Source organism: Narcine bancroftii, chromosome 4, assembly GCF_036971445.1.
Source record: "Narcine bancroftii isolate sNarBan1 chromosome 4, sNarBan1.hap1, whole genome shotgun sequence".
NCBI classification, from domain to species: Eukaryota; Metazoa; Chordata; class Chondrichthyes; order Torpediniformes; family Narcinidae; genus Narcine; species Narcine bancroftii.
The window spans coordinates 8093675-8117761 of record NC_091472.1 but is presented as its reverse complement, the minus strand read 5'-3'; the positions used below and the strand labels follow the sequence as shown (position 1 = coordinate 8117761).

General features: G+C 44.5%; 1 protein-coding gene across 1 annotated transcript in view; it reads left to right on the top strand.

Annotated features, from left to right (window-relative positions):
* The window catches only part of vta1 (vesicle (multivesicular body) trafficking 1), a 174908-nt gene that overhangs the window by 59963 nt on the left and 90858 nt on the right, over positions 1-24087 (top strand). The window contains exon 7 of the mRNA XM_069936110.1: positions 17213-17321. Within this exon, the coding sequence (XP_069792211.1) occupies positions 17213-17321 (109 nt within the window). The remainder of the gene's footprint in view (positions 1-17212; positions 17322-24087) is intronic.

Sequence of the window (24087 nt, the reverse complement as noted above, 5' to 3'; positions counted from 1 at the left end):
TGCTGGCGGTTCCATTTGTTGAGGAGCCAATGGTATTTTTAAACCTAAATCCTGAAACCACAGATCTGTGCCTACATTGGCCTCACCTGTGCTCATCAGCGATCGTGACGGGTTGCAGACTCCAGGTAGCTGCGGACCAGTACCGGGGAGAAAACTACTCAGTTGAGAATGAGAAGCCGAGGAGATGGCTTCAGGCCCTACAGGCCAGTGACCCCAGAGGAACACCAGGTTCAACGCCTGAGGGACCCGCACTGGGTGCGGGGTGCTGGAAACTGGCTCATGGGAACCAGGTATCGGAACTGGAATTCAAGAGGGGGCTGGGGGCAAGACAGAGCTGCAAAAGGAACACAGGCATAGAAGGTTTCCTGATTGTTTTGGAGGTTTGGATCTGGAGCTTGGGTTGACTGCAGGTGCGATAGAGGCAAATCCACAGACACTTCGTGGCGCTGAAGGGACACCTTTTTATTTCTCTTTCTCTCATACTGTAAGGGGCACCAGGCAACTCTTTGTCTGCTTTGTGGCAGGCAGAAGGCAATTTTGTGTAATATTCCATGTTCTGCACTAATGCATGACAGTAAATGAATCTTGAATGAATACCTATTTATTTCATGCAAATCCTGGAAAACCAAATACTAGAAAAACAAAAACAGGCGCTGTCTGTAAGGAGTTTGTACATACTCCCTGTGTCTGCGTGGATTTTCCCCGGAGGCTCCGGTGTCCTCCCATCCTTCAAAATGTTCCGGGAGTGTAGGTCAATTGCGTACAATTGAGCGGCACAGTCTTGTGGGCTGAAAGGGCCTGTTACCGTGCTGTATGTCTGAATTTAAAAATTTTATATTTAAAAATGTATTGTTGTTGCATGGTTCATGAGTGTAAACACTTCATCTTCTTGATAAACCTCTCTTTTCACAATTGCAAGAGACTGTCTCTGATTCAGAATATGTAGGTAGATGGATTTGTTTCAGATTATCTTTTCATGAAGGAAGAGTTAGCATTAGACTGGATGCAGCTTTATGATCTCTGGGTAGTTTCCAAGTAAATGTCCTCTCGCTATCAAGCTTCAAGCAGCACGATTGGTGAAAGCATGAGCAACAAAGAGCTGCTTTGTGTTAAATGAAAACAAAAAGACGATATTGTACTTCATCACAGAATCAGATCCTTTCAGGGCAGCATTTTCCAGTTCTATAGCCATTTTGGATTTTCACAACTGACAATGGTGTGGAAATGAACACAGAAGCGATGAGTGTGAATGAAGAGGCAATGTTTGCCATACCTTTGGTGGGGAAACCCACAGCAAATGGATAAGGATCATGGCTTACTCAATTTGAGTAGAAATACAAGTTCAAGTTTATTATCATCCAATTGCACAAGTACAGCCTGATTGATGAAACAGCATTCTCTCATATCGGTGCAAAACATGCAGACAACACAACCAGACATAACACACATTTGGACAAATAATACATACCCAGGTCTCTAACAATAAATAAATATTGTTCAGTAAATATGCGGACGTTACAAAAATCGGGGGAGTTGTGGATAGTGAAGATGGTTTTCAGGACTGCAGAAGGATTTGGACGGCTTAGAAGAGTGGGCTGAAAGATGGCAGATGGAGTTTAATACTGATAAATGTGAAGGGCTTCATTATGGGAAGAATAATCAAAACAGGACATATATAGTGAAGGGGAGGGGAATGAAGAACGCAGAGGAACAGAGAGATCTTGGAATAATGGTTCATCGTTCTTTGAAAGTGAAATCTCATGTAGATAGAGTGGTAAAGAAAGCTTTTGGTATGCTGGTCTTTATAAATCAAAGCATAGAATATAGGAGTTGGGAAGTGATGTTGAGGCTATTCAAGGCATCTGGTCCCCAAATTATAGGAAGGATATCAATAAGGTAGAGAGGGTGCAGAGAAGATTTACTAAAATGTTGCCTGAATTGCAGTATCTAGAATACAGAGAAAGATTGATTAGACTGGGTCTTTATTCATTGGAGCGTAGAAGGTTGAGGGGGGATTTGATGGAGGTATTTAAAATTATGAGGGGGATTGATAGGGTAGATGTGAATAGGCTCTTCCCCTTGAGGGTAGGTGAGATTGGAACAAGGAGTCATGCGCTAAGGGTTAGGGGGCAAAAGTTTAAAGTAACATGAGAGGGAGCTTCTTCACTCAGAGAGTGGTGGCTGAGTGGAATAACCTTCTGGAAGAGGTGGTTGCAGCAGGGTCGATTTTGTCATCTAAGAAAAAGTTGGATAGGTGCATGGATGTGGGGGGATTGGAGGGTTATGGGCAGGGTGCAGGTAAATGGGAAGAGGAGATCACGTAAATCAGTACGGACTAGAAAGGCCAAGATAGCCTGTTTCCATGCTGTAATTGTTATATGGTTATAAGATTGGAGGGTGAGTGTGAGCAGATTCTTTGGTCGTTCATCATTCTCACTGCCTGTGGCAAGAAGCTGTTTCCCAGCCTGGTGGTGTTGGCTCTGATACTCCTGGATCTCTTCCCCAATAGCAGCAGCTGAAAGATGCTGTGTGGAGGGTGGAAAGGGCCTTAGCGATTTTGTACGCCTTCTTCAGACAACGATCCAGGCAGATCACATCAATGGTAGGAAATCGAGTGATCCTCTCTGCCATTCTTATGGTCCTGTGGATTGATCTTCTAACCAATTCTCCCCAGCAATTTCTATTTTCATTTGGGTCACTTCTCTCAGACTGTCATCTTCAACCTCTGTTAGATCTTCTATGGCACTATAGCCACTGGAGTGCAACAGAAAATCTGCCAATGCTAGGGATGTATGGAACACACAAACGAGCTGATGAAACTCAACATGCCATGCAGAATTCCATAGGAAGTAAACGGTAGCCAACATTTCATAACAAGAATATAGGAGTTGGGAGGTGATGTTGAGACTGTATAAGACGTTGGTGCGGCCTCATTTGGAGTTCTGTGTGCAGTTCTGGTCGCCTAATTATAGGAAGGATATAAATAGAGTGGAGAGAAGGTTTACCAGAATGTTACCTGGGTTTAAATCGTGTTATATGGCGAGCTCTCCACTGGCCACCGTGACAGAGGTGCACCAAAGAAAAGGTACAAGGACTGCCTAAAGAAATCTCTTGGTGCCTGCCACATTGACCACCGCCAGTGGGCTGATATCGCCTCAAACCGTGCATCTTGGCGCCTCACAGTTTGGCGGGCAGCAACCTCCTTTGAAGAAGACCGCAGAGCCTACCTCACTGACAAAAGGCAAAGGAGGAAAAACCCAACACCCAACCCCAACCCACCAATTTTCCCCTGCAACCGCTGCAATCGTGTCTGCCTGTCCCGCATCGGACTTGTCAGCCACAAACGAGCCTGCAGCTGACGTGGACTTTTTACCCCCTCCATAAATCTTCGTCCGCGAAGCCAAGCCAAAGAGAAGAGACCTGGGTTTAAGCATCTGGAGTATAGGGAGAGATTGGACAGATTAGGTCTTTATTCTTTGGAGCGTAGAAGGTTGAGAGGGGATTTGATAGAAGTATTTAAGATTATGAAAGGGATAGACAGAGTGGATGTGGATAGACTATTTCCGTTAAGAGGAGGAAAGATTAAAACAAGAGGACATGAGTTAAGAATTAAGGGGCAGAGGTTTAGAGGTAACATGAGGGGGAACTTCTTGACTCAGAGAGTGGTAGACGTGTGGAATGAGCTTCCGGGAGAAATAGTGGCGGCGGAGTCAATTGTATTATTTAAGAAAAGGTTGGACAGGTATATGGATGAGAAGAAGATGGAGGGTTATGGGCATTGTGCAGGGAGGTGGGACTAGAGAGGGTTGTTTGGTTTGGTGCGGACTAGAAGGGCCTAATGGCCTGTTTCCGTGCTGTAAATTGTTATGTGTTAAATAGGAGCAGGGGTCGGCCATCTCGGCCCATCGAGCCTGCTCTACCATTCAATGAGATCGTGGCTGATCTGATCATTGACTCAATTCCACCGACCGGCCTTTTCCCCGTATCCCTTAATAGCAGAACACTTAGGCAGAAATAATAGTATAAGGGCTACTATTAGTCATGCTTGACTAACCTTCTGGAATTTTTCGAGGATGTGACAAAGAGGGTGGACTTGGAAGAGCCAGTGGATGTGGTGTATTTGGACTTCCAGAAGGCCTTTGATAAGGTACCGCACGGGAGACTAGTGGGCAAGATCAGGGAGCATGGTATTGGAGATAAGGTGCTGACATGGATAGGAAATTGGTTAAGAAATAGGAAACAAAGCGGGTCTTTTTCAGGATGGCAAGATGTGACGAGTGGAGTGCCGCAGGGATCGATATTGGGTCCTCAGTTGTTTGTAATTTATGTAAATGATTTGGATGAGGGGATTATTAATAACATGAGCAAATTTGCAGATGACACGAAACTGGGTGGCGGTGTGGGGTGTGAGGAGGATGTCAGGAAAATGCAGAGGGACTTGGACAGGTTGGGGGTGTGGGCTACTGAATGGAAGATGAAGTTCAATATGAGCAAATGTGAGGTTATCCATTTTGGGGGCAATAATAGGAAAGCTGAGTATTATTTAAATGGAGACAAGCTAGGGAGTGGGGAGGAGCAAATGGATCTGGGAGTACTTGCTCACCAGTCACTGAAGACTAACATGCAGGTTCAAAAAGCTGTGAAGAAGGAAAATGGCATGTTGGCTTTCATAAAGAGGGGATTGGAGTATAAGAACAGAGACGCCCTTCTGCAGTTGTACAGGGCCCTAGTGAGACCCCACCTGGAGTATTGCGTCCAGTTCTGGTCTCTAATTTTGAAGAAGGACATTCTAGCTATAGAGGGTGTGCAGCGCAGATTTACAAGGTTAGTTCCAGGGATGGCGGGGTTGACATATGCTGAAAGGCTAGAAAAACTGGACGTATCCATTGGAGTCTAGAAGGATGAGGGGGGACATGATTGAGGTATACAAAATCATCAGGGGGATAGACAGGGTGAAGTCGGATTACTTGTTCCCAGTGATGGGGGAGTCGAGGACTAGAGGGCATAGTTTAAGAATACAGGGTAGGCCCTTTAGGACGGAGATGAGAAAACATTTTTTTACCCAGAGAAGTGTGAATCTGTGGAATGCTCTGCCACAGAGGGTGGTAGAGGCAGATTCGCTGATTATGTTCAAAAGAGAGTTAGATAAGACTCTAGTGGGCAAAGGAGTTAAGGGTTATGGGGATAAGGCTGGAAAGGGGTACTGATAGTAGTGATCAGCCATGATCTGTAAAATGGCGGTGCTGGCTCGACGGGCCGAAGGGCCTACTCCAGCTCCTATTGTCTATTGTCTATTGTCTAAATATATTTACTGAGATAATCTCCACAGCTCCAATGGCAGCGAATTCCGTAGATTCATCACCCTCTATGAATAGCATGTTTCAGGCCTGGGCCCATCATCAAGTATGATACCCTGCATCCAGGGTGTTGTGGGTCATGGCGCCCAACATCCATGTACCTGCTCCTGCAGGACCCTCTCTCTCTGCCCACCTCTCTGCTTTGGTGATAGACACTGCACGGCACTTTACAGGGAGCCTCTGTTTGTGGACGCTTCATTGCTCCCTTTCCTCATTGCCCCACTTGCTGGGGCTGATGAGACCATGTCTGGTTGGACAAGTTTGGAATTTTGATGTATGATACCCATACATCCGCCTTCACCACCATTTGAGGGCCCCACATTTCACTCGTGAATCTCCGGGGATCGTCCACTGCATCCGATGCTTCTGCTGTGGTCTCCTCTACATCGGAGAGACTGGGATTTCACTTTGTTGAGCACCTTCGCTCTGTCCGCTACAATAGCATGGGTCTCCCAGTGGCCACCCATTTCAGTTGCACATTCCATTCCCTTGCTGAGATATCTGTCCATGGTCTCGTGCATTCCCAGACTGAGACCATCTGCCAATTAGAAGAACCACACCTCATCTTCCATCAAGGCACCCTCAAAAGAGATGGCATTAACATTGACTTCTCTAGCTATCGTTAAACCCCCTTCTTCCCCCAATGCCTTTCCCCAGCTCTGTCTTTCCCCCTTTTCCCTCTGTCTCTTTTCAGACAGACAAAATCAACTCTCATCTCTTATCATATCCAATTAATTCCTTTTGTTGGTCTGGACTCCTCCCCCAGCCAGCAATGTCACTATTTGAAATATCAGTCATATATATTTACCTCCTATGGACGCTGAGAGACTGTCTGAGTTCCTCCAACATTTCTGTGTGTGTTTTACTGTCTTTATTCTGAGCTTTCCTGTTCTTTGAAGAAGGGATCGGGTCCTAAATATCAGCAATACAGGCAGGATGTGAATTAGTTCCGTTTCCTGGGTCTATCCATAAGCTGAATTTGTATGTAAGGTGGAACAGGTATTTACGGTTCTTATTTAGCATTTGTGAGGTAACTCTATGCGCACGTGTGAATTGAGCAACAGCCCATTCGTAAGTACAAGTTGTTCATAACTTGGGCATTCGTAACCCGGTGACTGCCTGTATATCTTTATCTCCTATGGACGCTGCAAGACCAGCTGAGTTCCTCCAGCATTTCAATGTGTTTTTACCTTGTGGAAGGGCTCAGTCCCAAAATGTTGGTTACCCTCGACTTCCTGTGGATGCTGTGTGACCTGAGTTTCTCCAGCACGTTTGCGCGCTATAGCACAGCAACTACTGAAATGCTATTATCACCACAGTGGCTTCCAAGTGGCCTCCCTTGTTCTGCCTGCTGTTAGCGTGCTTATCCAAGGCATGGGAGCCCACGTCAAAACTTGCTATGTCCCATTACAGTCGCAGAGCCATGCTCCATTGAAAATGCTCTTTGGCCCATTTTGTTCATGCTAGCCATATTAGTATTCTGGGCTTGTCCCATTTGCTAGGTTTTTTCATCCAAAATGTTCTTCTAAGCCCTTCCCATCTTTCCAACTGTCTTTTTAACACCAGTCGCTCCCTCTGGCAGTTCACTCCAGATCTGCGTTAAAAGGTTGATCCTCAGGTTCCTCGTAAAGCTCTCCCCTATACTCTAAGCCTCTGCCCTCTAGTTCTAAAATCATTTACCCTGGAGACTAAGAGTGTTCACTTCATTCACATTCCTCGTGATTATATGTAGCTATAAAAAGTCACCCCTCAGCTTCCTAAACTCCAAAGAATAATTCTCTAGCTTCTCTCTATAACTCTTGTCCAAGTAACATCCTGGCGAATCTCTTCTGCATCCTTTCCAACTGAATAACATCTTTCTTATAGCTGTCCAAACAAAACTGAACATAGTTCTTTCAAGTGTGGTCTCACAAATGAGTGTTCTTTTAATTTGAGCTTACAGCACACAATAACAGGCCCTTCCAGCCCACAAGCCCAGTTTCCATAAATGCCCCAATTAACTTACAATTCCTGTACATTTTTGATGGGTGGGAGGTAACCGCAGTCCCTCGCAAGCACATAGAGAACGTACAAACCCCTTACAGACAGTGCTGGATTCGAACCTGGATCACTGGTGCAGTTGGGCTAACTGTTATGTTAACTGGGCCGCCCTTGCACACCTGTATCATGAAGACCCAATTATTCCATGCCCACTTGGAGCAAACATGCCTTTCCTACCACCCTGCCCACCTGAGTTGGCTTCTTCCGGGGAGCGATGCACCTAAATTTGGAGAGGCACTCGCCATGCCTGTTTGTAAATGTGCTATATTCACGTTGCCTGTGTGTAAACGTGCTCCATTAACCCTAGCTGCATGTAAACATGACCGTTCACCAGGGCTGTGTGTAAACGTGCACCGTTCATTGTGCCTGCATGTAAACGTTATCCATTCACCCTGTCTGCATGTAAACATGTTCCATTCACCCTGTCTATGTGTAAATGTGCTCCATTCACCCCGCCTGTGTGTGGGTAAACATGTTCCATTCACCCCGCATGTGGGTAAACGTGCTCCATTTACCCTGCCTTTACGTAAATGTGCTTCATTCACCCTGTCTGTGTAAACGTGCTTCATTCATCCTGTCTATGTGTAAATGTGCTCCATTCACCCTGCCTGTGGGTAAATGTGCTACATTCATGTTCTTGTGGGTAAACATGCTCCATTTATCCTGCCTTTACGTAAACGTGCTTCATTCACCCTGCCTGTCAGTAAACATGCTCCATTTACCCTGCCTGTGGGTAAACATGCTCATTTCACCCTGCCTGTGTATAAACGTGCTGCATTCACCCTGCCTGTGTAAACGTGCTCCATTCACCCTGCCTGTGGGTAAACGTAAACGTGCTCCATTCACCCTGCCTGTTGGTAAACGTAAATGTGCTCCATTCACCCTGTCTATGTGTAAACGTGCTCCATTCACCCTGCCTGTGGGTAAATGTGCTCCATTCACCCTGCCTGTGGGTAAACATGCTCCATTCAACCTGCCTGTCAGTAAACATGCTCCATTTACCCTGCCTGTGGGTAAACATGCTCATTTCACTCTGCCTGTGTGCAAACGTGCCCCATTCACCCACCCTGTGTAAATGTGCTCCATTCACCCTGTCTGTGTGTAAACATGCTTTATTTACCCTGCCTGTGGGTAAACGTGCTCCATTCACCCTGTCTGTGGGTAAACGTGCTCCATTCACCCTGCCTGCGGGTAAATGTAAACGTGCTTCATTCATCCTGTCTGTGGGTAAACATGTTCTATTTACCCTGCCTGTGGGTAAATGTGCTCCATTCACCCTGTCTGTGGGTAAACGTGCTCCATTCACCCTGCCTGCGGGTAAATGTGCTCCATTCACCCTGCCTGCGGGTAAACGTAAACGTGCTCCATTCACCCTGCCTGTGGGTAAACGTGCTCCATTCACCCTATGTGTAAACGTGCTCCATTTACCCTGCCTGTGGGTAAACATCCTCCATTCACCCTGCCTGCATATGAATGTAAAAAAAATGCAAGTCTGCAGACGTTTCAAATTTGTCCTCACCAATATTCAAAACAACTTAATTTCCTGCTTAACCCAAGCTCTGTGGCCTTCCACTCATTTCCTGCAGCCACCTACCCCCTTACCCCTCCATTTAGATTGCTATCCCCTCCCCCTATCACTTACAAGCTTTCTTTATCTTCTTTCCTCCCACCCCTATCCACCTTTGACCTCTTCGCTGTGCTCCTTCCCTGCCGCTGCCCCTCATCGTTTCGTTTAGGCACCTGCCTGCTTTTTGCTCGTACCTTGACAAAGGGGTCAGGCCCGAAACGTTAGTTATGTATCTTTGCCATAAAGGACGCTGCATGACCTGCTGATTTTCTCCTGCATTTTTGTGTATTAACCATTTACATTGGAAGAGATGCATGTAAATCATAACTTCAGCTGGAGCTAAAAGGATAGACACTGAATGATGTTGGGAGGAGAATGGAGGCTGCTGGAAGTCAGAGCGAATGGAGGGAACAATTCTCAGAATGTTGAAAGGGGCAAGGAAGGTGATTGCCGCAAGGCTCACAAGTAAAGGAGTCGCATTTGGTGAATCTTTGCTATGCAATTAATATATACATGGAAAGAAATTTGGGTTTTGTTTTATTATGGACAGCACATCACTGATGCATCAAGGCCAGAATGGGTTCAACTAAACTGTTAAAACAATCTGAACATTGGTAGATAATTTTTCCTTAATTCATTTGTCAATTTTAGAAGGGATAAATAATGGGAAAAGAACAGGAAAGGTGAAACCATTAGGACTTAAATGAACTTCAGGTAACATAAGCCATGAAGACAATGAATGGTGGCCTTTGAGGATCATTTTTTAATCTGCTGAGTCATGAATAAATTTGATATTATTACAAGTCACCACAGGACAAAAATATTTTTGACCCATTGTAGACATAGACAGGCCCTTCGGCCCATGATGTTGTGCCGACCTATAAAAAAATCTAACTCCTCCTTGCCTCAAATCCCTCTATTTTTCTTTCACCCATATGTCTGTCTAAGAGCCTCTTAAATGGCCTTATTGCTTCAGCCTCCACCACCATTCCAGACAGGACATTCCAGGCACCCATGACTCTTGTGTAAAAAAAAAACTTAGCCCTGATGTCTCCTCTAATCTTTCCCCATTTCACTCTATACAAGTGTCCCCTGGGTTTTCTTATTCCCACCCTGGGAAAAAAAAGTGCTGCTGTCTACCTTATGCATGGCTTTCAGAATCCTGTAGACCCCTATTAAGTCTCCTCTCATCCTTCGTTGCCCCAAAGAGAAATGCCTCATAAGACATATTTTCCATTCCAGGCAACATCCTGGTAAATTTCCTCCGTATCCTCTTCATAGCTGTAATGAGGTGACCAGAACTGAACACAATATTCTTACCAGAGATTTATAGAGCTGCAACATTGCCTCATGTTTCCTGAATTCAATTGTCCGACTGATGAAGGCCAACATACCATCAGCCTTTTTAACTATCCTATCAACCTACGTGGCAATCTTGAGAGATCTAAGAATGTGGATCCCAATGTCCCTTTGTTCCTCCAGTGTTATGTATCCATGTAACCATGTACTCTGCTTCAGAATGAACCTTCCAAATTGCATCACCTCATTCCTCATATCCAGCATAACATTTTTCTTTGTATTCCAACTTGCTTCCACCTCTGGGTTCAATTTAATGAGTCGGTTTTCTTTCTGGAAAATAATTCAAAACTATCAAAATTTCAGTTGGCAGAAGGTTGAAGCCTTGCCCCATGATGCTTCCCAAATATTGGGCCCATGTCCTGTGAGTGAAACTACAGATAGAAGATATGCAGTTCCTGTTCTGCATTCCTGTGGTTTGTACGACTCAGCAGACCTGTCTTTAACTTAATGAGGTTATTTCCAATAGAACATAGTTCACAACAGTTGAAGATGACAGCATAATATTCCTTTATGGCTAGAATAGAGAACTGGGAGTTGTGTTTTGTAAAAGTGGAAAATATGCATAAACTATTAAGTTGTAAAGTTCCAGATAATGCTGTAATGTTCATTTCCAGAGTTAAATTTTAAATTTAAATTTAGACATATAGCATGGCAACAGGCCATTTTGGCCCTCAAGTCCATGCCACCCAATTTATACCCCATGAATCCCCCAGTACATTTTGAAGAGCGGGAGGAAACCCATGCAGAAATGGGGAGAACATACAAACTCCTTACAGACATTGCAGGATTTGAACCCCAGTCTGGTCCCGATTGCAGGCACTGTAAAGGCATTGCACTATCCGCTACACCATCTGTGCCGCCCCCATGAGCATGAGCTTAGCTGTTTGATGCTAAAATAACAGAAATCAGTTAGATGCATGATCTCCTACATTGAGATGGAATCAGAATCTGAATTTATTGCTATGAACAAGTCACGAAATTCATTGTTTTGTGGCAGCGTCACAGGGCAAACATTCATATAAACCACCTTAAAGAAAGAAATTAAAATACTGCATGATAAGTCAAAAGCCGTGTCTTTGGTTCATTGATTATTCAGGAATCTGATGGCAGCGTCCTTGTGCTCATCTTCATGCTCCTGTACCTTTTCCCTGATGGTAGCTGAGTGAAGAGGATGTGGCCTGGGTGGTGGGGTCCTTGAGGATAGAGGCTGCTTTCTTAATATTCCGCCACTTGTAGATGGAGTGAAGACTGGTGCCAGTGTGATAATATTTTTATTCCACCCACTAGTTAGGGAAATATTTTGTGGCTGGTCTCCAGAGTTGCACGTAGCAATTCTCTCGATTATCTCCAAATCGTTGACTCGGTCCGTTGGTGTTATTCTCCTTCCTGAAGCTACTCTCTTCCTGTTAGCCCTTTCTTTTCTGTTCATACCCAACCCGTTAACAGTTCAAATCTTCTTCAATTTCTGTGCCACATCTAAATGAGACTATTTTGCTTGTCTGGCTGGCCTCTCATCTTCCAGCCTTCATGAGCTTCAGCCCATCCAAATTTCTGCACAAGACCTCATCTTGCAACAATTACAAGCAGAATCAAGTCAAATTTATTGTCATTTGATTGTCCAAGTATAACCTGACGAAACAGCGTTCTCCGGTCCTCAGTGCAAAACACACAACCAGACATTACAGAGAAACAATACATATGCAGGACCAGTATTTTCTCTATTAAAAAAAATAATAAATGAATATTGCTTTGTACAAATGAGAATCTCGAATGTTCTCTCCCTTGCATTGCTTCAAACTCAAAATTCTACATTCAGTGTTCCACTCTCATTGGGCCTTTATCCAACCGGTCTCTGAACCTTCCTTCAACCGTACAGCTGATGATGTCTCTCTAAGATTTCCTTATCTCCTAACTTTTTCTAATTTCTGAAAATTGTTCAATGATTTTTCTAATTTTGAGGCACAGCATGGTAACAGGCCCTTCTGACCCATGAGGCTGCCCAAATGTACCAATATAGCCAATTAGCCGACTAACCCCAAATGTCTTTGGAATATGGGAGGAAACCGGAACGCCCGGTGGAAATTCACACAATCACGGAGAGAACGTGCAAATTCCTTGCAGACATCGCTGAATTTGAACCCGGGTCACTGGCATTGTGCTAACTACTACCCTAACCATTCCACCCAGGAGGTTGTATATCCAGCTCTTTACGTAAACCCATCCCCCCTCCAATTTGCGGTACAATTTTTAAAACTTGAAACCCATTTCTTTGACAACAGTATTAGTCACCTCTTCTCATATCTCTCCTTTTAATTTCGCTGATAACTTCTTCCCATTTACATTGAATTTGTAGGGGAAGTAACGGTACACACCTTGGCATTCCAGTGCATGATGGCCAAAGCACTAAGAGGTACAAATAGCCCACATAAGGCGGCAGGAGGAGGTGGTGGAGATTATGAACCGATCACTGACATATCCCTTTCATCAAGGAGAAGATGTGTGACCTTGTTAAGCACAAACCTTCAGATTCAAGGAGGACAAGTTCTTTCCTGCTATTATCAGATGCTTTGATGGACTCCACATTGGCAAAAGAAGATGCCCTTACACAGCTTTAACTGTATTTTTCTCTCTACCCTGTACCACTACACCCTGATCTGCTTAACTTGCTGTAACAGCTTAACCTGCACTTTGGTTCTAGTTTCCTCCCTCCATTCAAAACGTGTAGGTTAATGGGGTGTAAATTGGGTGGTCCGAAATGGCCTGTTACTATGCTTTATGTTTAAATTTTAAAATGTATATATTTATTGATCGGCTTTCTTTTTTCCATTAATCACGGACTTCTCCAACACCAAGGACTGTCTGCACTATTGGAAGTCAGTTTTTATTTTGTACAAGGATGAATGAATATTTACCTATCTATCATGTGTATTTATTGGCTCTTTTTAATTGAATTTTAGTGGACTATTGTAGTTTTTTTTAATGAGGTACTTGTTCATTTGCAGCAGGTAAAAAACTGGTCTATGAGTGCATTGTACAATGTCATTAGTTGCTTTACTTAAGTATGATTTGACTTGTCTGGATAACACACAGAGAACAAAGCTTTTCACTATATCTTGGTACATGTGACAGTAAACAACCTTAGAGTACTTAACGCGACAGTAAACAATTCAGTTCAAAACAATTGAAATGACTTTGCTCTTGTTCTGTTACTTGGTTTCTCAGGCATTTAAATTTTGAGTTTTTTTATAACTGCACCTTTTGGCACAAACTTGAAGGGCCATAGATGGGACAGGTATGAAGGGCTCTGGTTTGGGTGCAGGTCACTGGGACAAGGCAGAATAATAGTTGAGCACACACAAACAGCAAAGGGACCTGTTTCAGTGCTGTAATGTTCGATGGTTCTATGGTAGAATCCAATCCCGCCCATTTAAACATGCGCCATCTAATTACGCCCAAATTAACCTACAATCCTATACGTTTTGGAGGGTGGGAGACCGAGTGGGAGAAGCGAGTGATCGGTGAGTAGTTGAAAAGAAAGACAGCTGGGAGTTGAATTGTGGGAGGCAGTAATCAATTGGTAGAGGGCCAATAAAAGGAGGGTAAGATAAAGGAGCGGCCAGGGAGTGAGTGGATCAGGGAAGGAGTGGGGGCACTGAGGCTTTGGCTCAAGAGGCTTCGACAAGCAGAGGCTGAAGAAGAACTCCCTGTGAGGTAAGGTTTGGTAAGTCTGTTTTGAGTTTATCTTTAATTACTCTAATTTAAGAGACAGGTGGTGGAGGCAGCTATGCTCCGGTTGTGGGATGTGGGATGTCAGGAACAGCACAGATGTTCACTGATTTTTACATAATAGAGGAATTAGGGGATATGGGGAGAAGGCAGGTAGGTGGAGGTGGGTCATAAATTAGATCAGCCATGATCGCATTGAATGGCGGAGCAGGCTCGATGGGCCATTTTTGGCCTACTCCTGTACCTACTTCCTATGTTCTATGTTCCTGATGACTACACCTGCAAAAGGTGCATCCAGTTGCAACTCCTGGAAGACTGTGTTAGGGGACTGAGTTGCAGCTGAATGAACTGTGGATCATAAGGGAGGGAGAGGCAGTGATAGATAGGAGTTACAGGGAGGCAGTCACCCCCCCCTACCCCCCCAGCAGACAGGAGTCAGGGAACTGGGTGAAAGGAAAAGGGAGGAGACAGGCAGGGCAGAGTACCCCTGCAGCCATTCCCCTCAACAAGTATACTGCTTTGGATCCTGTTGAGGGGGACGATCTGAGGGAGACAAGTCACAGTGGTCAGGTCTCTGGCACAGGGGCTGGACCCTTGGCTCAGAAGGGAAGGGGGAAAAGAGAAGGGCTCTTGTAGTTGGGGACTCACTGGTTAGGGGAACAGATAGGAGGTTTGCTGGACGAGATCGGGGCTCCTGGTTGGTATGTCGCCTCCCAGGTGCCAGAGTCAGGGATGTGTCTGATCGAGTCCACAACATTCTGGAGGGGGAGGGCGAGTAGCCAGAAGTCGTGGTCCATATGGGCACCAAGGTCATAGTTAGAAGTGGGGATGAGGTCCTGAAGAAGGATTATATAGAGTTAGGAAAGAAATTGAGAAGCAGGACCTCAAGGGGGGACATCTCGGGATTTGCTGCCTGTGCCACACGCTAGTGAGGGTAGAAATAGGACGTTGTGGAGGATGAATGTGGGGCTCAGGAGCTGGTGCAGGGGGCAGGGGTTTAGATTTCTGGATCATTGGGATCTCTTCTGGGGAAAGTCTGACCTGTACGAAAGGGACAGGTTGCACTTGAACTGGAGGGGAACCAATATCCTGGTGGGCAGGTTTGCTAGAGCTGTTGGGGAGGGTTTAAACTAGTTTGGCAGGGGGGTGGGAATCAGAATGAGAGTACAGAGATTAGGGAGAAAGAACAGCTAGGTTGGAAAGAAGGGAGGAAAGAGTATGTAAAAATGAATAAAGAAAGGAAAGAGGTAAAAGTATATGGTAACCAAAGGAGTATATGTGGAGAACATTCTCTTAAGTGCATATATTTTAATGCAAGGAGCATTGTAAATAAGGAGGATGAGCTTAAGGCACAGACGGCCACATGGAAATATGATATTGTGTCCGTCAGTGAAACTTGGTTGCAGGAAGGGCATGTTTGGCAGTTAAATATTCCAGGGTTCCATTGATTTAGGCATGATGGAACAGGGGGGATAAAAGGTGGAGGAGGTGCATTGCTTATTAGAGAGAACATTACAGCAGTGCTGTGGCAGGAGGGTTTGGAGGGATTGTCCAGCGAGGCTATTTTGGTAGAAATGAGGAATGGCAGAATCATGAAAACATTAGTGGGAGTGTATTATAGACCATCAAATTGGCTGAGGGAATTAGAGGAGCAAATTTGTAAGGAGATTGTGTATACGTGTAATAAACATAAGGTGGTAGTTGTGGGAGATTTCAACATTAACTGGGACGCCCATACAGTAAGAAGGCTGGATGGGGTAGAGTTTGTTAAGTGGGTTCAGGAAAGTTTTCTTAATGAGTACGTAGAAAAACTGACTCAAGTGGGGGCAGTATTGGATCTCCTATTAGGGAACGAGATAGGTCAGGTGACAGAGGTTTGTGTTGGGGAACAGTTTGTGTCCAGTGATCACAATACAATTAGTTTTAGGTTAGTAATGGAAGAGAATAGAGATGGGCGAAAGGTGGAGATTCTTGATTGGAAGAAAGCAAATTTCAAGGAGATGAGAAAAGATTTGGATGGTGTGCATTGGGATAAGATATTTTCAGGGAGGGATGTGGCAGATAAATGGAGGATATTCAAAGGAGAAATTTTGAGAGCACAAAGTCTGTATCCCCGTGAGGATTAAAGGAAAGGTTAGAAACTGTAGGGAGCCTTAGTTTTCAAGATATTGGGAACTTAGTTGTGAGGAAAAGGGATGTGTACAACAGGTATAAACAGCAGGGAATAGGTGAATTGCTTGAGGAATATAATGGGTGTATATTTAAAAAAATCTTAAGAAAGAAATTAGGCTAAAAGGAGATATGAAGCTGCTTTGGCAGGCAAAGCAAAAATAAATCCAAAGGGTTTCTATACATTAAAAATAAAAGAATAGTGAGGGATAAAATTGGACCCCTTGAAGATGGGGTGGGGGATGGTGGGGTAGGCTCTGTGAGAAGCCAGAGGAGATGGGAGAAATTTTAAATGATTTTTTTCTTCAGTATTCACTAAGGAAAAGAATATTGAGCCAGATGAAGTGAAGAAATATGGTCGGGAGCTCATGGATAATATAAGAATTAATGAGGAGGTAGTATTGGCTATATTGAAAAAGATCAAGATGGATAAATTTTTGGGTCCTGACAAAATATTCCCTCGGACCCTGAGGGAGGTTAGTGACATAGAGTGGGAGTGTTGACAGAAATATTTAAAAAGTCACTGGCCACAGGGGAGGTGCCAGAGGGTTGTAAATCTGTGAAATTATTTTTGCCGCAGGCAGTTGTGGAGGCCAGGTCATCAGGTGTATTTAAGACAGAGATTGATAGGTTCTTGATTAGTCAGGTCATCAAAGGTTATGGGGAGAAGGCCATGCAGTGGGGCTGAGTGGGGAAATGGATCCGCTAGTGATTCAATGGCGGGGATCTTAAAAAGGTAAAAAGTGATTAACACATTAAGTAATTTCCTGTCACAGATTTATCCTGGTCTGTAATTGTATGAGAAATACATTGTGTAGAGTTTGCATCTGGCACTTGTACATGTTCAGGCTAAATACTTAAAAAAAAAATTATAAAATCCCTTTTAATGGGAATGGAACCCTCTTAAATAAGTGGCAGATCTTACTCATTTAATTTCCGTGCAGTTTGAAGACTTCTTTTAATGAATTTATTATTCTTATTCCTTCCACATTAGAACATTCAACACAGGAAGTATGCAAAATGGAAAGCAGCCTATATCCACAACTGCTTAAAAAATGGTGAAACTCCCAAGTCTGGACCCATAGCGATGGAAAACGAATTTGGTAAGAATATTTTTTTAGCATTTTAGTACAAAAAAATGTCAGCGAGCTATAAAATAGAGCAAATATAACTGGTGTGAGGTAAGACAAGAACTAGAGGGCATGGGTTAAGGATGAATGGTGAAATGTTTAAGGGAATATGAGGGGGTACTTTTTCGCACAGAGAGTGGTGGGAGTGTAGAAGAAGCTGCCAGCTAAGTTGGTGAATGCAGACTTGATTTCAACATTTAAGAAAAATGTAGATAGTTACGTGGATGGGAGGGGTATGGAGGGCTATGGTTTGGGTGCGGGTCAATAATAGTTTGGCCAAAGGACCTGTTTCTGCTCTATAATCTTCTATGGTTTGATGGCCCCATTTGAAAAGCATGATTGCAAAATAAAAGATGAAATGTTTCTTGCAATACACAAATGTGCTGGACAAACTCAGCGGCCCTTCGTCAAGGTGTGAGCAAAAAGCAGGCAGGTGCCTGAATCAAAAGGCGGGGGGGGGAGGGGAGGGGAGGGAAGAAGGGATGAGGGAGGAGCACAGGTTAACAAGTAAGAGGGTAGAGGAGAATGGTTAACGTAGGGGTTAGCGCAACACTATTACAGCCCCAGCAATCAGGGCCGGTGTTCAAAACTGGCAGCGTCTGAAAGGAGTTTATACATTCTCCCTGTGTCTGTGTGGGTTATCCCTGAGGGATCCGGTTTCCCCTCACCGTTCAAAAAAATGTACCAAGTGTTGTAAGTTAATTGGGTGTAATTGGGCGGCATGGGCTGGTGAGACGAAAGGGCCTGTTACTGTGCTGTAGGTCTAAATTTTTTAAATATTAAATTTAACGCTGAGAAGTGATGGAAAGGGCCAAGATGGGTAGCTGTCTGATAGGAGAAGGGGTGGGGAGCTGAAGGAAAGGAGACAGAGGGATAGGGAAAGAGAGAGACTCGGGAGGGGTTCAACGGAAATTGGAGAAATCAATGTCATTTGGTTGGAGAGTGCACAAACTGAATATACGGTATTCCTCCAATTTATGGGCAGCCTTGGTTTGGCAATGCATGAGCCCATGGAGAGACAAAAGCAAACTGGGTTCATCGCGATCCTACTGCACAGAGTTGCGTTCAGTTGTTCTGCCTGGATCTTGAAAGATCCAGTGATGTGCGTGTAGCAAATGCATGCACAATTCGTAGCAAATGCCTGCACAATTTCTCCACGGCAGGCTTACATGGTTGAGTGGTGTCTCTGGCAAGGAGATGGAATGTGGATGACCTCATTGCCCTGCAGGAAGAATTTTAATTTCTAGTTTCTTGCACATCATGACATGAAAGGTTGCTGGCAAGCATGTTCTGTGTGGCTTCTTCCTTAGCCATTCATGGAGTTGAGAGATGCTGAGATGAAGGAAATGGCGAAATTAACAAGAAATCAGGGCCTGCTTGAATATTTTCAGTATCTTGTGACTATCGGAACAGGAAGATCATGTATTTCTTGATTCTGACATGTTTTTTCTAAAAGGCAGTATTTTGTCTTCCAAGTTTTCAAATTTACTTTTAATAGTTAATACATCCTTCTGGCCCCCATGAGACCATGCTGCCCAAGTACATCTACCATGTGACCAATTGATCTACCTGCTCCGTATGTCTTTGAAGCGTGGGTGGAAACAGGAATATCCAGAGAAAACCCACTCAGACACAGGGAGAACATGCAAACTCCTCGCAGACAGCCGCGGATTCGAGCCCAAGTTGCTGTCACTGTGCTAGCATGGTGCTAACTGTGTCAACCTTTTTTTTTAATAAAAGGTTTCTCCCTCAGGGAATCAAAGCTCACAAGGAACCGAATCCACACATGAATGTGTGCGCTCCAATTTCAGTCAAGATTGCCGCAGGTTTGAAAGGTTGCGAAATAAGAGCATCGGCAGCCTTCAAGTAAATGCCACAAATGTCCTTCAGGCAGCAGTTTGAAGAGTTAACATGTCAGACCAGAACTCACTCCTCGCTTGCCACGCTAATTGTGTTTCTCATTCCACAACTGGTGCCTAATCTCCAGAGTATGAGCAATGTTTTCAACACAGGTTTCAGGATTCCAGCAATTGCAGTGTTTTGCATATAGTCTCCATCACTCAGGTTGTACAGAACTTGTTCTCACCCGCTGCACTCCAATTTGACTCCAAGTGAATCCCCGCATCTGCAAAAATCTCTGGTACACTGGCCTTGCGGTGTTTGGAAAAAGTGAATTGCAATAAATCTTGTGCTGAAACTCAAATATACTTCAATGTTATCGGAACACCTCAAACGGAAACTGTCCCTCCGTAGAGATGTATTGGAAAAACCCAGAAATGGAATTCCCTGCATCACAGGCTTTGCTAAACTTTGGGAATATGCCACGTCGCATACCACATTGAATAAAGTCATAGAACTCCTTCACAGCCTCAGAATGTCTCACAGCATTTAACAGCCAGTGAAGTTCTTGTTGAAACGTTGTCTCATTGGAGGATATACAGCAGCCACTTTGCGCTCAGCTTTGTGATCACCATAAGATAATTTGATATGATTCATAGATCATTATAGCAGAGTACAGGCCTTTCAGCCCACGATTTGGTGCCGACTGATAGAAATCTCAGATTTCAGATTTACGGTCAGAGTACATGCAGGACCCTGAGATCCTTTTTCTGCGGGCGAGGCAGAATTATCATTTATTGGTGTTGCAAAAGGAACGGCATAAGCAAACAGCAATGCAGAGAGAATTTTTTTTTAATCAGTAAAGTGCAGAAATAAATCTTGAAACGAATCCCTGATTGAGTTTGTCATTGAGGAGTCTGATGGTGGAAGGGTGGCAGCTGTTCCTAAACCTGTTCGTGCAAGTCTTGTGGCACCTTGACCTCTTTCCTAATGGTAGCAGTGAGAACAGAGCGTGCGCTGGGTGATGTGGACCCTGGATGATGGCTGCTGCTCTCCAACAGCAGCGTTCCCATAGATGTTCTCAATGGTGGGGAGGGTGTTGTCCTTGGCCGTGTCCACTCCTATTGCAGGTCTTTACATTCAAGGACCACACCGGATCATGATGCAGCCAGACAACACACATTCCACCACACATCTGCAGAAATTTGTCCGGGTTTTCAGTGTCATACCCAACCTCCACAAACTCCCGAGGAAGTAGAGATGCTACTCAAACATACTCAACAAACTAAACCTTCTCTACTTCACACCCATAACCCTCTATTTTTCTTGTATCCATGTGCTTGTCTAAAAATCTTTTATATGTCCTGATAACTACTCTCTGTGTAAAAGACTTGCCGCTGAATTCCCCCCAAACTTTCCTCCCCTCAGCTTGTACAAAGATCCTCTGGTGTTTGCTACTCTTGCCCTGGAAAAAAGGTGCTGGGCTGTTCACCCGATCTATGCCTCTCATAATCTTGCAGACCTCTATTAAGTCGCCTCTTATCCTTCTTTTCTCCAAAGAGAAAAGCCCTAACTCTGTTAACCTTGTCTCATGGGACACATTCTCCAATCCAGGCAATATCCTTGTACCCTCTCCGTGGCTTCCACATCCTTCCTGTAATGAGGTGAGCAGAACTGAGTACAATATTTCAAGTGTAGTCTAACAAGAGTTTCATAATTCAGTTGATGGATAAAACGTTAGCCAAAGATGCCAATGTATCTCCCATATTTTCATTTGAAATAGTGTTATTAGAGTGAGTTTGTGTGGTGTGTCAAAGAAATGTTGATGGATCACAAGGGTGTATTTGTCGATAAAGGACGTTGAAGCAGCAGTCTAGTTGATCAGTGATGAGCCTGGTACACCAATGGTGGGGGACTCAAGTTTTGGCCATGTTATTAAATAGCAACACTTTAAGTTAAACAAAACTTACTAGAATTTTTTTCCCGTTACCCCTCAACCAACGTCACCAATGCAAATCCTCTGGTCATTGTCATATTTCTGTTTGTGGAGTTGTATTTACTTGCAGAGTTTACCCACATTTCTACACGATCTACACTTCAGAAATACTTTAGTAGACTAAAAGGTGTTCTGGACTCGCAAAAAAATGCTCTACAAACCGTAATTATGGCTTTCATGAAGGGGACAGAAGTCCTAGAATGAAACATGAAAGTCTTCAGACGCTGTAATGTTGATAAAAGCACAAAATTGCTGGGAGATCTCAGCTGGTCTCGGAGCAGCCATAGGAGGTAAAGATATAGAACCAACGTTTTGGGCCTCAGCCCTTCAACAAGGTATGTCCAAAAATCAGGCTGGTGCCCAAATGAAAAGGCTGGGGGAGTAGGGAAGAAAGGGCCAGGATCACAGGCCACCGGACAAAAGGCCATAATTGTACATAGACAGGAGAGGAAAAGTGAGAATTGATCAGGGGAGGGGATTGGCCTTGTGAATGCAGAGCTGGAAGAAAGGAGACAGAGGGAAAGAGAAAGAGAGACACAGAGCTAGAGGATAGGAGAAATAAGGATAGGGGAAGAAGAGTCAGGATGTAGGGTAAACTAACAGAAACCAGAGAAGTCGATGTTAATGCCATCCGGTTAGAGGGTGCCCAGATGGAATATGAGCTATTGTTCCTCCAATTTACACATGGTCTCAGTCTGGCAGTGGATGAGACCATGGACAGACATGTCGGCATGGGAATGGGGTGGGGAATTGAAATGGGTGGCCACTGGGAGGAAAGAATAAAATTATTAAACAGAATTTGTATGATTTCATAAAAGAGAACATGTTTGACTGATCTATAAGACTATAGCCGCTTTCAGGTGCAATCGCTCTGAGAATGCGCCTGCAGAAGCGGCTGCGGATGTGTTTCAATCGACGGTCAGGTGGCAGCGCTGAAGGCGCTGTTCTGACCTGAAAGGGCCGGCTGTAGCAGAGGTGTCTCGGAGCAAACACCTGCTCCTGTCGACTGGGGCTGTAGTCCTGCCCGCTGTCGCGACGTCATTAACAGCGCGTCGAGGCTGAAGCAGAAAGGAATGCAGGATGATGGCGAGGCCCGAAGCAGAGAAGAGAAATGCCTCTTACGTACTGAAAAATGTGACCGTACCAGTAATGCCGAGCCTGCACACTCTCCACTTTTTCAAAAATCGCGCCAAAGCGTCTCAGGCTGACGACACCGCAACATCACCAGCCCACCCCCTAGCAGCCTCGGGGGACTGCTCGGAAGCAGAGAATATACCTTCCCGAGGAGGGTTGAGTGAGTCCTCCTCAGGGCCGGGTTTTTTGCTTTCAGCTGGTCTCTCGACAGCCGCATTCGGGTACAATAGGTGGCTTTATATCGGGGTATTCTGGCCACCTGAAAGCAGCTTTTGAGGGTATAACCAGTGGAATATATAATGGGGAAACCATTGAATGCAATGTATTTATGTTTTTATAAAGCACTAAATGATAACTCAAAATTCCACACAGGTTCTGTGGTCCAAGCCCTCCCTATCTACATATGCAATACCTCACATGCTCGCCATCTTTTCAATGACTTCAGATTCCCCGAACCAGTCCGCCTCATCTTCACGATGGATGTCCAATCCCTTTATACTTCCATTCGAAATACAGGAGGTCTTAAAGCACTTCGCTTCTTTTTGGGCCAGAGACCCAACCAGTCACCCTCTACCACTACCCTTCTCCACCTGACAGAACTTGTCCTCACTCTAAACAACTTCTCCTTTAACTCATGTCATTCCCTCCAAATCAAAGGAGTAGCTATGGGTACCCGCATGTTCTAGGCCTGTAATCTCAACTTCAGAAGAAGATGATTACCTCTGAAACGTACAACATAAAACTGTTTAAATTTAGACGTAGGGCACAGTAACAAGTGGCCCACAAGCCCGTGGCCCCCAAATACACCAATTAACCTAACACCCACATACACTCACAGAATAAGAGCTGAGGTATTTGGGACAGAGACCAGGACTTCACCTTTGGAATTTCCTACCCTGGAGGGTCGTGCAGGCAGAGTCACTGAATTTACTCTAAAACCAAAATCAATTGGTTTCTCAACATTAATTCATGAGAAATGTGAATGGTGCAGAAAATGGGGTGCTGAGGTAGGAAAAGACCATAAAATGTAGGACCAGGAGCAAGCCATTCGGCCCATCCACTCTACACCACTATTCCATTATTAACTGATCTATTTTTCCCCACAGCCCCACTCCTCTGGGCTTTCTCCCCATAACCCTTGATACTCTGACTATACAGATATCTATCAATCTGTGCCTTAAATATACCCAACAATTTAGCCTCCACAGCTGTCCATAGCAGCAATTCCATGGTCAGAGATTCACCACTCTCTGGCAAAAAAAATTGCTCCTCATCTCTATTTTAAATGGGCACCCTTCCATCCTGAAGTTGTGCCCTCTTGTCCTTGACTCCCCTACTGGGGAAACAATTTTGCCACATCGACTCTGTCCAGGCCTATCAACATTCAAAATGCTTCTATGAGGCTTCCCCCCTTATTCTTCTGAACTTCAGGAACCATTAAACGTTCCTCATATGCTTATCCCTTCATTCCAGGAACCATTCTAGTTCCTTTCTTAAATAAGGATCCCAAAACTGTACCCCGTTCTCCAAGTGAGGCCTCACTGCTACCTTTGAAAGCCTCAACTTCACATTCCTGCTCTTATATCCTCTTCCTCTAGATATGAGCGCCAATATTGCATTTGACTTATGCGCCACGACCATCCTGACTCTCTTAAGTGCCCCCAACATTACTGCTTGTGCCTCCAAGTAATAGAGGCTGCATGAGCTGATTCAGATGATACAATCTACCTGATACAATCTACCTGATACAATCTACCCTTTACAATCTAC